Consider the following 15,785-nt stretch of genomic DNA (forward strand, 5'->3'; position numbering starts at 1 on the left):
TTTAAGAATATAAGACAGTCCAGAAGACGACATGACCGGGAAAGTATAAGCAATTAAAAAAAAAAAAGAGGCCTTTCAAAGTTCACTCATCGAATAAAGAAGTTTGGAAGACTATTAAGAATTAGAGATACAGTTTAGGGAGCATAGTTGTGTAAAGTCTTGGAAGTGAAGACAAGAAGTCAGAATGTGACATCAGTAATAAGGAAAAAGCCAGTCAAAAACTATGAATTGTAGGAAAGGTATTATCCAGTAAAGTCAACAACATTTTTCAGTAATGACAAATCCTGATGACCCCTTGTCATGCTGAAGATTATATAGTGGCTTTTCTCTTGTATAAAACAGCTATTAAGATTAAAAAAATATATATATACATACATATATAGAGAAAGAGAGAGAGGGAAACATGTATCTATATCTCTCTCTATATAAAGGTATGGAGTCTTCATCTATGTCTGAAAAAGTGCCTGAAGTACATTAAGAACTATTAGAAAGGATGGTTATTTGAACTCCTAGATGTATTTACTTCTCTAGATAACAATTGGGTTTGCACTGTCTTGAAAGTTATCTTTGTAATTTTTAAACCTTCTTTTATTAAATATCCTACAATCATATTCAGATCAGAAACACTTTAGCCTGAATAATGATTATCAGACACCTCTGCTTTTTGCATAACGTTCTCACATAAGGCAAGTTCAAGACTGTTTACAGAAGATCCACTTTCATAAGAAGCAAAGACATAAAGCTAGTACTGTTAGTTTCACATATAGAACTCCTTAATTATCACAGATCACATACAAGACTCATGATTTATCAATGCCTTCACTGTCTCATTGCCATATGAACAAAGACTATCAGACTTGTGAAAACTGACATAAGACCACACTTCAATGATGTCACTCAGTGCACGTCCATCTGAAGAACCACCAAAAAAAGAAAAGCTAGTGTACTCTGGTGAGGAACTGACCTGAAAACTACACGAAAACCACATGGAAAGACAATATCAAATGAAGAGGTGAAACTGCAGAACTTTGCTATTCATACCTATAATACATCTGCAGGGGCATAAGCATGCAAATCAAACATAAATGTAACAACAAAAAAGTTGTTTTAGTCTGTTTTATAATATAATGACACGCAACTTAATATGAAAAGATTGTCCCCATTCTCAGAAACTACTTTCCCACCTTAACTACTTAACAATTCAACTTTCTACTGTTATATTGAAACTTCAAGTAAATTATGGATCTCATGAGAGTCTCACGAGAAAAAAAATTGAAATTTGACAAAAAATGAAAAAAGGGACTTTAAAAAAAACTCAGCATTACCGACATTTTTAAGTCAAATTCCATTGTTTAGACACTTCTCCCATTCTACCCTTGGACTGTGCTGAGTCCCATCCTCAAGCAGGACTCATTTGCTATGATCCAGCATCATCTCTCAGCAAAAGTGAAGCCCAAGGGACTCTTGGGCCTGTGGAAGAGACTGAGAGTAAAAGGCACACATATTATATATTTGTGACAATCCACAGGGGCTTTTCAAACTGAAATTATTTTGCTTTTTGGCTAAACAGTTTCTCCACTCGGAGTAAGTAGAAGCCCTTATCATTTAATTAAGGACTTATCAAGTCCATAACTTAATCAATAAATGTGTGACTGCAGGGCCCCAAAATCTAAAAAGATATAGGAAGAAAGTAGTTTAGAAAAAGCATTGTAAAAATTAAATGTCATCTGTATTATTATTATTAGTGGTCTCGACGAAAAAGTGAAAGTTAATTAAAAGTGAGTTCACTGAAATGCACACAAAAATGAACACTGCCTAAAATTTTCTGACAGTCTTAAAAACGTTTTGACCTGTAAGAATGGCGTTCATAAGTAGGAGGAGTTTGCGTGAAGCAACTAGGAATGTAAATTCTGGCTTGTAGCACGGAGAGGAAAATTTAAATATTTCAGCTGTGTGCAACAAGAAAGTTCAGGGTTACTTAAGTAGGCTTCCCTTAATAAGAATCAAAATAAATAAAAGAAAGGACAAATTAGGAAGTAGATGGCAATTCCATCTTTTAACAACTGCAGGGGAAAAGTGAAGTTTAAAATAGTTTTCCAAGACAAATCTGTCATGAGGTATCAGGCTACAGAGCTAGAACCCTGAGACGGCTAAAATATTGGAGCACGTAACGAAGATCTCTTTTATCAAATACTACTTAGAAATATGCTTTTCTGTTTTATTCTTATTTTTCACAATGTTTCCAGTGTTATAATTCAGCCTTCAACTTTTTGCTTTAGATTAAAACCTTCTGTTTCCATTTTCTTCTTATACATGGTTCAAGCAGAGTTAAGGGACTGACTGACATTAGTCACGATGTTTACATAGCAGGAAAGCAATTCCAGATAGAGCATCCATACATGCAAACACGTGGAAATTTATCTTGTAATTCCATGACAAATTTGGAGGTGTATATTAAAGATGCAGTAACAGATGTGCATTCCTCTTTAAAATGCAATTGCTATTTCGGGAGTTAGACAGCATTAAGTGCCAAGACAGAGTGGAGGTATAACCAATGAAAAGTTTCACGTGTTCCTTCTGGCAAGACGCAAACAATAGAGAGTGAGCCCACAAGCTTAGAAGACATGCATGTTATCACGCCATGTCGCTTAAAGCTTTTGGCAAAGAGAATCAATCATCTTGTAACAGAGAGATTTCTGCTGGCATGTTTCATAACTAAATGCTGGAAATTGCTATTCCATCACCATTTCCTGTGCTGTAATAGCATAAAGTTTTGCTGTACTGAATTCCCTCAGTACAATTATGTTAGAGGAAGAATCAATAATTAAACTACAGATGAATAACAACATTTACAGTCTCTCTCTCTCTGTTTACAATTCTTTTAGCTACCTAGTGTCAGTATGACTCAAAACTACCAGTGCCACTACCAAGCTGACATTCTGGCATGTACCAAGTACTTGTATTTTCACTTGCTTATTTTCAGATGTGCCTACCCTAACACTGTAGATGCCTCTGCCAAATAAAAGATCAATACTCAGCTATCACAGAGTGCAGCCAAAGTAGCTGGCATCTGTAATGGGTCTTACCTATTTCTTCAGGCCAAAAGAGGGAAGCCACACTTCTGAGTCTTTCAGAATTGAAGCCTTAATAGAGCAAGATTCTAATATTTGCATATCTCATTCAATTTTGACAGCTGGGGAAGCAAGAATTTGAAAAAAGGAATGTAGTATTCATTTGCCCTTAGTGAAGAATAAATTTTTATACAAACCCATATGCTTCTATGGTTTGAAATAGCTTGTTATTTCTTGTTCTATTGGAGCATATATAAACAAGATTACTGTTAGTTAACCTTTGGCAAAAAGTGTTATGTTTAGAATACAATACTGAAGTTGTTATATTTTGTTGTGCAATAGTATAGTCATAAACACTTTTTACTACTGGTATTATTAAGCTAAGAAGATAAAATCAGAAACACTATGAAACTAAACACTCCAGGCATTGAAGTGTTCCTTGAGTTTATATGGATTTTACTGTGCATGTGGAGAGGAGTGTTCTTTAAGGATCTAAGGATCTGCACAGAGCTTTAACAATTGTTTCTAATTTCCACCAGCTTTCTTGGAAAGCAGAGATAGAGGCTTTTTATGAATATAACTCATTTTGGTGCAGTGGGGAGGGATCAGAAAAAGGAGTTTCAGGTACATCACAAAATACTCTCTCTATCCCCAATGACAGTCTTACCTAACAACACCCAGCCTAAAAAAGGTTCTGTCTGCAATGGGGAATGTCAAGATAAAAAGAGAAAGTGGCGAGAAGACCAGGACCTATGGCAAAACTACAAAAAGCAGATGAAGATAAAGGCTTCTTTTCCACTTTGATTGGCTGAAGATTAACCACTTTGATGGGCTAAGGAAACTCTACTAGAAAATTCCAATGGGGTTACACTGGCTAAAAGTCAGGGGAAAAAAACCCAAAAAAACAGAATCAATGATAACATTCAAAGCTTTGTAACAAATCTTCAGCTCTACCAGAGCAGTTCTTCTGATTGTTTACTACGTTGTTGTATATATTTATGGCTAGTGTAATTCTAAGATAGCAATACTTAAGATGGTTTTAAATGCAGTTTTGTGTTATCTCTTAATATATGCATACATATATATAACTCTGCACCGGAAACTAGAACTGTTTAGAAACTTTTAGAAACAATACTAATCTCTAAAACAAATACTCATTCTGAAAGTCAAAGGATTGTTTCTCAGCCTCACACACATGTACTTCCCATTATCATGAAGGTTTCTAGTTTTACTAACAATTGATTTCTGGCAATATAAAAGAGCTCTAGAACAAATTATCAATTTATCCTTCTAATATTCAAGGAAAAAGAAAATTAAAGCAAAACTGGGAGTAGCAGCAAAGAGTGAAGAAAATGCTCCAGAGTATAGCAGTGCAATAACCTCTCTCCTATTTCTTGATTACAAACTACATTGTTTTTCATGCCCTACAACACTTTTTTTTTTTCCAGAAAACCAGTTTTGGTAAAGCCCAGCTTAAAAGAAAACTAAATGAACAGACTAACTGCAAAAAATCTTGTCATACCCTGTGCTTGGAACCACTGCTCACTGTTCAGGTTAATGAAGCATAAAGCATACTAAAGCATTCAAGCATGCATTGCACTAATAACTGTGGCAGTTTATTGTCTTCCTGTAACTGATCTAAAATAGACAGACCTTTCTAAGGCTTCTTATTGCACACTTTGCAAGCTCAGGTTTTGTTCTGACAGAAAGAGGAGGAAAAATCCCCAAAACAATGCCTCTTAGTTCAGAGCACCTAGTTCTTAAACAAACACTTAAATTCAGCAATGCGTTAATGTCTAGAAGTATTCATGCACCCTCCTAGATAAGGACACCTTCCTGAATTTGTGCCTGATATATAAATATCTTGTTTATAATGCCACAGCACAAAATTACTTGCATCTCCCAATAGGTTAGAGATAACCAAGACAAACTACCATAAATTCAGAAGTAGCTTCACTCGCACTGGGTACATTCATCCATTATGTTCAGTCTTGGTCAGAAGTGGGGAATTCTTGAGCCTTAACCACAGCACACAACACGACTTAACACATATCTTAAATTTTCAGGAGCCTCTGAAGTGACAGTCAGTGCTCAGGTTGGTTTATTTTACACAGGTGAAATGGGAAATTCACATGAGTGAGTGAAGAATTGTTTCCACTCATCTGTCTCATCTATGCTCTGAAAGAAATGACTGGCTGATGCTGGAGTCTAGAAATAGGAGGAGAAGAGTTGACTTCAGCCAGGCACAGTTCCCATCTGGTTGGTTGAAACCCTTGCCCAACTATGATCCTGGGGTATGGAATACAGAAGTTCAGTAGGCCAAAGCATGGGGTTTAACCAGCAGCGAGGATATTCTCACCACGGTTTCTATAGCTCTTTATGTAGGCATCTAACTGGGCAGCATAACTAGGTGGGAGTATGTTCTGTCAGAGTCTATTTGTCTTTGGCAGTATCCACATCAGGAGCTCAGAGGCGGTAGAAGCCAGTGCAGCGCCATTGTATTAAGCCAGTGACATCAAAGAACAGTGTGCCAGTAGTTTTGTTGCATGGGAAGCTAGGGTTCCTCAGTGCCCATACTGGGGAAAGAACCAGAATCATATTTCAATAATAAACCCCCTCCCAACCCTTGTAAGGTTAACTGTAGATCAAAGTGAAGCACTGATTTTTTTTTTAGTTGTATAATGAATATGGGCCCACTACTGTTTAGGGCATAGCATATATTTTTGTCAATCCATTTACGTACTATATCTAACTGAAAATAAATAAGCAAATTTATTTAAAGGAAAATAAAACTAAGTTCTTATAGCACATTACCTTTAATGCTGATAAAAAATCCTCGATCCTCATTTTAGATCCAAACCTTTTCCTGTATTAGAACCTAGTGAAAAGTGGTCTTAAAACATTCACTCAGAACATCAATGTGCAGGAAGGCAACAGATAAGTGGAAAAACGCATAAATTGAATGGATATTCCATGGGTTTTGCTCATAATCGGTGTATTTTGGTTTTAGCATAGTAATGTTATTAACAGTATAGGTTCTTACTAGCAATGGAAAATTCTGATTTGAATATGGTCTTTATCAGATAAGTAAAACGTACTCATTCACTTAACACAATTAAATGGTTATTGCTTCATCCTGGTTAGTATTCCAAATGTTTTTACTGGTCTGCCTGATGTAGCAACAATCACTCATTTATATGCTCATGTAATTAAATACCTATCAACTAAAGTATTTCTGGATAAAATCATATTCTTCCAGGAGTGTGCAGCATTAGGAAAGCATGAAGGTTATATATTTACATTTGTTTAAGTACAGGTTGTGATGATACACCGCAGAGCAAAAGAAAAGGGGTCAGAAACGCTCCTTATTCCTTCCTCTACGAACAACAGTAACTAGTCTCATTTTGTAACTGAATCTTTATAGGATTTATGACTCAGTTCCTCTACTTCTGAGGACAAGGCAACCATTTTTCCTGCCAACTTAATTGCAAAAAGCACCAGACTCTTAGTTCAGTAAACTACGTATTTAGAAGCCAGTAAATTTATACAGCTTTCGTAAGTCTTGGATACAAATTTTGGTATAAAGTTTGGGATCACTAAATACACTCTCTCAAGCCCCATTTGCGATGCTTGCATGTTATTTAAATACCAAAATACAGAACTACACAAAGAATCTGAATAAGCAATAAATGGATTGGAGGAACTGTTCTCTTACTGCACTGTGCATTCCGGCCACATCCTGCCTGCATACTGGGAAAAAACCTGGATGTGCAATAACCTCTGTATGCTCTCAAATCCACTGGAAGGAAACGTATGCATTAAGAAAAAGAGGGAAGATTTGGCCCTCCAGTCAGTCCCCTGATCTGGGCACCTGGGGGCCTAGTACTGGTGGTTAGACACAACCTAACAGTGCTAGAGCAGACAGGTAAATCGGATTGTCCATGTGAAGAGAGAATGGTATGAGGCAAGACTCCTTGTCAGTTTGTCACTATTTAATGGAAGCTTTGAGCCAGAGTGCCAGCTGGGTCTGCACTGGTCAGCCTGCAAAGAGCTGCACAGCAGGAGCAGTGGTTGGCTAGCTGAAGCACAACATCGTACCACACACAGATGATTATTGGAAATAAAATGGAAAATGGGTATTCAATTGTTTGTGCTAGCATGTACATTACTTTGTTTCAGCTGAAAACAACTGAGGTTCATCAGAAACCCTTTTTGATTACTGTCCCTCCCTTTCCTGATGATAAGCTTTGTGAAATAATGAAAAATATATTAATCTGCTAAGCCTTAAGTTTAAGAAGTATTCTGTGAATGTGATGAAGTACAAACAGTTCCTCTTTTCCTCTCCCTCCCCAAAAGGGTAATTAGGAAATCCAGGTCTCACTATTTTTGACTCAACATATATGCATTAATATGCTTATATTCTTGTGACATCATAGCTATCATCAGTTTCTCCTACATACCAGCCAAAGTTTAATTTTAAGAAAGTGTCCCACAAATTTAGGTGAAGAGAGCAGCAACACATTATCAATGAATTCAGAGATCTAATCCTGTAACCACTACATGCAACATGAAGAGGCGTTGTCACATGAGATGATCCTATTTACCTTATTGCTGTGATTTCTAGAAAATTCACTGTTACTCAGTCAAGACACCACAGTTATTTTTCATTCAGAAATATTCTTTCCTATGAAGAAACTTTACATAAACTCATTATGAGTTTAATAAGGTGCTCTTACCTTAGGATTATAAAAATATATTTGTTTTTCTAATGGGAAAAATAAAATGTCTTACCTCCTTATATCTACTTTCTCTCCTTCTGTATCACAGAATCACAGAATCGTTTAGGTTGGAAGGGACCTCTGGAGATCATCTAGTCCAACCCCCCTGCTCAAGCAGGGTCACCTAGAGCATATTGCCCAGGATCACATCCAGACAGGTTTTGAATATCTCCAGCGAAGGAGACTCCACCACCTCTCTGGGCAACCTGTTCCAATGCTCTGTCACCCTCACAGTGAAGAAGTTTTTCCTCAGGTTCAGATGGAACTTCCTGTGGTTCAGTTTGTGCCCGTTGCCTCTTGTCCTGTTGCTGGGCACCACGGAGAAGAGGCTGGCCTCATCCTCTTGACACTCCCCCTTCAGATACTTGTACACGTTGATGAGATCCCCTCTCAATCTTCTCTTCTCCAGGCTCAACAGGCCCAGCTCTTGCAATCTTTCTTCACAGGAGACATGCTCCAGCCCTCTAATCATCTTGGTAGCCCTCCGCTGGACTCTCTCCAGGAGTGCCATGTCTCTCTTGTAGTGGGGAGCCCAGAACTGGGCACAGTACTCCAGGTGAGGCCTCCCCAGGGCTGAGTAGAGGGGCAGGATCACCTCCCTCCACCTGCTGGCAACACTCTGCCTCATGCACCCCAGGAGACCATTGGCCTTCTTGGCCACAAGGGCACATTGCTGGCTCATGTTTAACTTGTTGTCCACCAGGGCTCCCAGGTCCTTCTCGGCAGAGCTACTTTCCAGCAGGTCAACCCCCAGCCTGTACTGGTGCATGGGATTATTCCTGCCTAGGTGCAGGACCTTGCACTTGCCTTTGTTGAACTTCAGGAGGTCCCTCTCCGCCCAGCTCTCCAGCCTGTCCAGGTCCCTCTGAATGGCAGCACAGTCTTCTGGTGTGTTAGCCTCTCCCCCCAGTTTAGTATCATCAGCAAACTTGCTGAAGGGGCACTCTGTCCCTTCCTCCAGGTCATTGATGAATATATTGAACAAGACTGGGCCCAGGACTGACCCCTGGGGGACACCACTAGCCACAGGCCTCCAACTTGACTCTGCGCCATTCACCACAACCCTCTGCGCTCGGCCATCCAGCCGGTTCTCAAGCCACCTCACCGTCCACTCATCTAGCCCACGCTTCCTGAGTTTCCCTAGGAGGATGTGATGGGAGACAGTGTCCAAAGCCTTGCTGAAGTCCAGGTAGACAACATCCACTGCTCTGCCCTCATCTACCCAGCCAGTCATTCCGTCATAGAAGGCTATCAGATTGGTCAAGCATGATTTCCCTTTGGTGAATCCATGCTGACTCCTCCTGATCACCTTCTTGTCCTCCAGATGCTTAGTGATGACCTCCAGGAGGAGCTGTTCCATCACCTTTCCCGGGATGGAGGTGAGGCTGACAGGCCTGTAGTTTCCTGGCTCCTCCTTCTTGCCCTTTTTGAAGACTGGCGTGACATTGGCTTTCTTCCAGTCCTCAGGCACCTCTCCTGTGATACTTCTTATTGATTAATACTAGCATGGAACATCCTAGCTAAAATTGGGTGAGCAAATCACTATGTAAATCATAAGTTGTATACTGCGTTCTGTAACTACAAATCTATATGAGGGCAAACACTTTTGGTCAGGAGGTGAAGTAACAACTGGATTGCAACTCAGTTGCATAACAGTAGAAATATCTGCATCATTCTGACAATAGCCTTTCCTACCCTCAGATGCAAACTGTTTACTTCAGATAGGTTTTGCTCAGGGCCTGGGGAGGGACCAAAGAGCTCAAAGCAAAACCATGCAGGATGTGGAACAGGTATTGCTACACCAGTCAACCTGATTACTTGCTAATTGCGGCCTGCATCTACAAGCACTCTAGAGGATGTTAAGGGAACAGTTGGTCCTACTATACCAGTTTAGACAGACAGCATCACATTTGCTGAAGATCTGCTGATTACCAGTTGTCTCTGTAACCACTTCATCGTTCTTTTGCCACAAAACCATCAGTCTATCAAAACTGAAACCTTTGCTAAAATGTATTTATGAAGTAATGGAAAAACTGAATATGCAAACTTCCTTATAAGGATTGTTCAAAGTTATATAGCAATAAAGGCCAAAGTGCACAATCCCTGAAGTCTACTAACTTTATTAGATTCTGAACTTCAATCTTTTAAAGTACCTTTCTAATCCTGATGACTGTGAAGAGGAGCTTGAAAACATGATCTAGGTGTAAGTGATGCAGGAACATCTTCCCTGCCATGCCAGTTCAAGTTACCTGTGCCTGAATTAAGTTTCGCATGTGCTAGTCAACACTTAAGCTGCACTGAGTAGTTACATTAGCAGCACAAAACAACCAATTATTTATGGCACTGCTGTTAACAACAGCAAACAAACTTTAATTCTAATCTCGCAAACTAGCTAGCCTCTTAATATCTCAGGCTGAAGCTAGTGATTTTTGTTTGCAGACAAAACCTGATTTGCACTTCCCGCTAATACTGAAGGGCAGAAACTAAACAGGCAAACTAAACAAGAGTTTGCAGAACTATTATATATATATTTTATATTGTGAGAGTACTTTAGACCACTAAGTCTTGAGCTAGGATGCCCAGTCTCTAGATGTACAAGAAACACAAACAAACAAAGAGGATTATTCCAATGTCACTACAAACCAATAAACAGTAAATGAATGAATGGACTGAAACCAAAAAGAACATTACTGCTTAACGTGCTATGCCATACTCAAAGATCAAGAGCACACTAAATGTTTTTTATGGGCAAAGCAGAGAAGAAAAATGAAATAACTATCAGGAGACGATGATCAGGGACAGTACTTACCTGTCAGTTACATGTGGGTAAGTGAAAAAGGACATAAAAACCCTCATGTTTCAGATGAGAAGATGAGGAGAGAGAGAGAGAGAGAGAGAGAGAGAGAGAGAAACAGGGAAGGGAAGCAGAGATTTAACAATACCCAAGCAGAGGTATCTGCCTGTTGTAGAAGAAAAAAAATTCAATTCAGATCACCTTCTTATACAGATATTCCCTGACATCAACAGAGTAATATTTGGTTTCCTGCTGACTGTGATCTTTCTGTGGGAAAAGGTAACAACACACTGCCTTTTTTTTTTTCTTGGATAGATAGGAGGCTCTGTCTTCTAACACTAATCAGGGGCAAAGCCTGTATCCTTCCAGTGAAATAAACTTAATACAAAGTCATTTACTACATAGCGTTACCTCCTCCTCTAGTTATGATTATCAACTCTCTTCTTTACATATCTGCAAGGTTGATCACATTTAAGTTTCTTAGTAAAGCAGGTGCTAATAATAATGAGAATGATGCCATCTGAGATGAATTAGTTACTTTGTTTGCTGTGGAGGAGACAACTGTGGAGGGAGAAAAATTAAATCAACACATACACAGAGGGAAGAACCTCCTCCCCAAAAAACAGAACACCAGCAGAGAAAGGACAAAAAGAAATAACGATGAATAAAAATGGAATTTTAGCAGAGAGGAGTCAGAAAATGCAAATCACAAGATAAAATGGTGATGGGGTGTATTTGTGGACAGCACAAATGCTTTCATTCTGTCACCTCCTGAATCTTAGTTTCTTAAGCACCATATTCTTTCTTCTGTTTCTCCTTCTCCCACTCTTAGCAGAATTGCCATTAAAAAAAAAAAGTCAAATGCTATAAGATAAACAACTTCACAGCTGACAAGGAAGGATTAAGACAGGGGGAATACCGTTGTCTCAACTGGATTCAACAACACAATCACATTGTGGCACCTAGATCCCTGCTGCCACTTCTATTTATGACAGAAATAATTATTATAAAAAAAAATTAACCACTAGTCTGACAAAATGGTCTTGAGTTCCTCCCAGAAATCACCAGATGGCTTATTCTAACTATCTGCACTTAAACAACAGGACCTTTTCTGCAGGTGTATATAGGAAACAAACACAAACTGTCACATAACAAGTCACGTCTTCAGGGCTAAAAAGCGCTATGCGGAGAGACCTTCTAATTTATTCTTGGAAAATAATATCAGTTTTATCTTTCCTGTGCAGGCTCAGAAACTCCTAGATGTGGCTTTCTGCAGATCTAGCCAACATATGCCACCAACATAAACTAAGATAAAGACGTTATGCTTTTTTCACTTTAAAAATAAACATATAAAAACTTGTATTTTCTCTGAGGTGAAAATTCCCTTCTAGCACTGGAAGTTAACAAGAGGAAAAGAGATCTGGTAATATTAAAAAAAAAAATCACTTTTTAAAAGTGAAAATCAAGCCAATCAACTTTATCTTGTTCTTTCCATCCTAACCCAGATTGTTATTAGTAGTATTTGTTAAAATTCTTTAAGGCTTTTTATTATTATTGCACAGACTTGACCCAAGGATGCAATCCTGCAATCTGTTATGCAAGTTTATAACTTAGTGGACGTGCCCTGGCAAAAAAAGAAAAGAGACATACATATTCAACTGTACGTATTGCAAAGAGCTCCACTGCCTTCAGGTTTCTGTTTTGACTGAGGCGCGAGTTGCTGCCAGGACAGCGGAGCGGAGCTGTCGGCGGCGGGCAGAGCTGCAGGCCCTTGCGGAGGGGGACCCTCGGGCAGCCCCCGGCCGCGGGACCCCCGGACCCTCCCTCAGTCACCACCAGCGCCGCGACCGCTTTCGACGGCAGGCGGAGGTCGCGCTCGTACTAGCTGGCTTCTCCTGTCGCCGCGCTGCAGGCGGCTGATCGCAAGGAGCCTGGGGCTCCCGACCCCAGCCGCCGCCCGCCCCTGCCCCTGCCCGCCGCGGGGCCGCCGGGGCGGCTGCCACCGCTAACGCCGCTCCCGGCCGCCGGCCCGACCGTTGGGCGCCGCCGCCTCGCCCGCTCTCACCTCCGCTCCCCTGCCACGCCGCCAGCCACAGCAAGGGCAAGGCGGCGCCCAGGCACAGCGCCGCGACGAGGGGGACACGCCGCAGCCGCATCTCCCGGCGGGGCCCCGCCGCGGCTTGCCTGGGCTGGGCTGGGCTGGGCTGGGCTGGGCTGCCCCGCCCGGCTCGACCCGGCCCCTCCGCCCCTGCCCGCGGGCGCGCCGCGCTCACGCAGCCCCGCCGGCCGGTGCGGGGCCCTGGGCGCCGGAACAACCGCGAGCCGCGCCGGACTTTGGCAGCTGAGAGCAGCAATCTGCGTGCTATCTGGCCACCTGTTAGACAACCACCTACTTCCTCGATTTATTACTGGCATGTATTACCTATTACCTCAATTGCCCAAGGGATGTGGTTCTTCTCAGATATAATTTGGCCTATATAAAAATACGCTTGTATTAGTAACACAATAACTTATCCCTCCTTTACCTAACACCTCATACCTGTGTATACCTGCTTACTTAACAACTGCACCTCATCTTATACCAAGACCATTAGGATAGCGTCCTTTAAGAACACCCTCAAACCCACAGCGCTGCTCAGCGACCCAGACATCAGCACGTCCGAGTCTTAATCTGAAAGCTGCCTTTATGTTCCACTCTTTTTACTGATAAAAGTAGAACTGTGTCCTTTTCTGAAAGCTAATCCAAGACTCCTGAAATTGGACAGTGCTGCTCTTCCGAGGTTAGTGTAACCTTCCTGTATTTCAACATTTACTTGGATGGCTTTACTTCTCCATCTAATAATTACATTGAATTATAAACGTTGATTATTATTCATGAATACACAGGAGACTGCTAAGTAGCTTGCATCAGTATGCAAACAGAGAACTAAAAAACCAAGTATGGCTCCATGAATCACGAGGAAGCCTAGAGTTGGACTTCACTATTCCTGACCTGTATTCAGGCACTAAACTGCCCTCTCCCTCCTTTTACTGGTTATGTCTTGCTTGGGTATTTTTACTGATAAATCTTCTTTAAATTGCACTTATTTTAAATATATATCCCTAGTTGTCTTAAGTTAATAAATTAAAAGCTCAAAACACTACTTTTAATGGAAGACCAATTTAGGTTTTTGGCACACGTGTAGTAAAATATAGATTTAGACTTAAGCTGAACAAATAAGTATTAAACATGTCATATGTAATGACTAAAAATGCCTTTTAATTGACTTGCCAACAGGCATCTGTAACCAAGCCAAAGTGAATATGGGATGTGGTCAAGCAGGAGGGACACTGAAGACAAGAGTAATAGAAACCTAACACACACTAAATTTTAGTTTATTTTCAGCGATAGGTAGCAAAAGTTATCACTGCATATTTCCAGAAACTAGTAATTTTATATATATATATATAAAAATATTCCCCATCTATGGGGAACGCCTGGGGAGACTCACTAAATGTATCAGAAGTTGTTTATTAAGGCCAACTCTGAAGCAGACCTAGTTACTCAGCCTTGCTGAACTACGACAATCACTTACTTGACAGTGGCTTCGTAGATTGGCTGAATTTAGTTATGAAGAGGTAACGCATTAACTGTTCCTCACAAAAATCAAAACGTTTGATCACTGAAAACACCATGAAGCTCCACTGCCTTGGAACCTGCTTGCAAAGAGGTCCTCTTTGCTTCTTTTCTAACATCCTCCTCTTTATCTTTCTCCCAGCGCTGTCTTCATACACTATTTCATATGCTCAAGAACTTTGCAAAACAGGAATAAGATGCACACTTTGGGGGTTTGTTCTGTGAAGATTTCAGACAGATTTTGCCTCCCAGCAGCAGACCTCCTACATTTTTGGCAAATAGCCCAACTTCAAAAATACAACACATCATCGAGTAACCCTATGATTAACCCTAAGGAAGTAATTTAATGGTCTCGTTCCATTGAGGTAGCTTACCTGCAAGAAAGGGTTTCTCAGCTTGGCCTCATACTTTTTACCTGAACGTTTGTTCTCTTGTAAGTTGCTAAGAAGATCGTCTCACATTTTCGATACTATTTTCACACATCTGGGTACAAGCAAGAGTAGAGATGAGAAAGATTAAAATAAACATTTGACAAAATACAGGCTCATGGGTGAACCAATTAATGGAATGTTTTGCATGTGGGATGCAGGTGTCCTTCATGTGCAAGGGAACACAAACACAGAATAACTGCCAGTAACAATAGGTAACAGTCACTGTTACCGAAAGTTTCTGTCTGTATAGCAATCTAACTGATAGTGCAGGTTAAAGTCCCCTTTTATTTGTGATGCTGTCTTTGAAGAAATGTAATTTAAAAGTTAAATGGAAGGTCACCAGCCTACACCAAAGTCTCTGTCAAGATTATACTGGAAGACAAATCACTGAACACAGAAAACAGAGGAAGCTAAAACCTTTTTCTTAAGCTATGCCTTTACATTTTTTGATGTTCTAATACGAGTTATGAATTGACTGAACACAATGAAACACAAGCACATTGAGTGATACAACTAGCGAAATGCCTCTAAAATTAAACGTGCTTTCTACTGGATCACACAGCTGTGTAAAGAACCAAATGAACCTTTAAGTCAAGTGTTTACGCTTGCTTGTTATAAAACAAAATAGGAAGTGGGTCCAATTCCAAAAGCTGTAGCACAAGAAGAACTTGCTTTGATTCATAACAATCCATACAAAAAAATTTTTTTTACATTGAAGTACACACTTCAGAGAAAACAAACACATCCACACTGATATGAGGCTATTTAACCCATTAAAAGATGTAACGGAAAATGAAACTCCGAACCGCACTGTAGGAAGGTTTTATTCTGGCCAAGAAAATTCTCATCAGCTAGAAATTTCTTTCAGTGTTGTTTGCGCAGACCGGTACTTTTAAGAAGCACCTGCTGGGACTTTCTAACTAATTCTGGCAATGAGCACCCTCCATCAGCTTTCTCAGAGCGATCAATGTGTGTACACAGACACTGACACTGAGGAGCTGATCCTTACCTCCTCTCCCTCCCACACGTGAAGCTGTAAAACCCTGCAGCAGCTGAAACTACGGTTCTCCTGACTAGTCTTTCAGTCTAGCTGTT

At 40.3% G+C, this 15,785-nt stretch overlaps 1 protein-coding gene across 4 annotated transcripts in view; it reads right to left on the minus strand.

The window, feature by feature from the left end:
- Nucleotides 1-12,931, minus strand: part of MGAT4D (MGAT4 family member D) — a 38,657-nt gene extending 25,726 nt beyond the window's left edge. The window contains exon 1 of one of the 4 annotated variants that reach the window (XM_068942112.1): nt 12,709-12,931. In XM_068942112.1, the coding sequence (XP_068798213.1) occupies nt 12,709-12,799 (91 nt within the window). In that variant the 5' untranslated portion in view covers nt 12,800-12,931. Of the gene's footprint in view, nt 1-7,862; nt 7,975-12,708 lie in introns of those variants that run through there. The other 3 variants (XM_068942110.1, XM_068942113.1, XM_068942111.1) reach the window with 3 other exon arrangements.
- Between the last annotated feature and the right edge of the window lie 2,854 nt (nt 12,932-15,785).

Source organism: Struthio camelus, chromosome 4 (genome assembly GCF_040807025.1).
Source record: "Struthio camelus isolate bStrCam1 chromosome 4, bStrCam1.hap1, whole genome shotgun sequence".
NCBI classification, from domain to species: domain Eukaryota; kingdom Metazoa; phylum Chordata; class Aves; order Struthioniformes; family Struthionidae; genus Struthio; species Struthio camelus.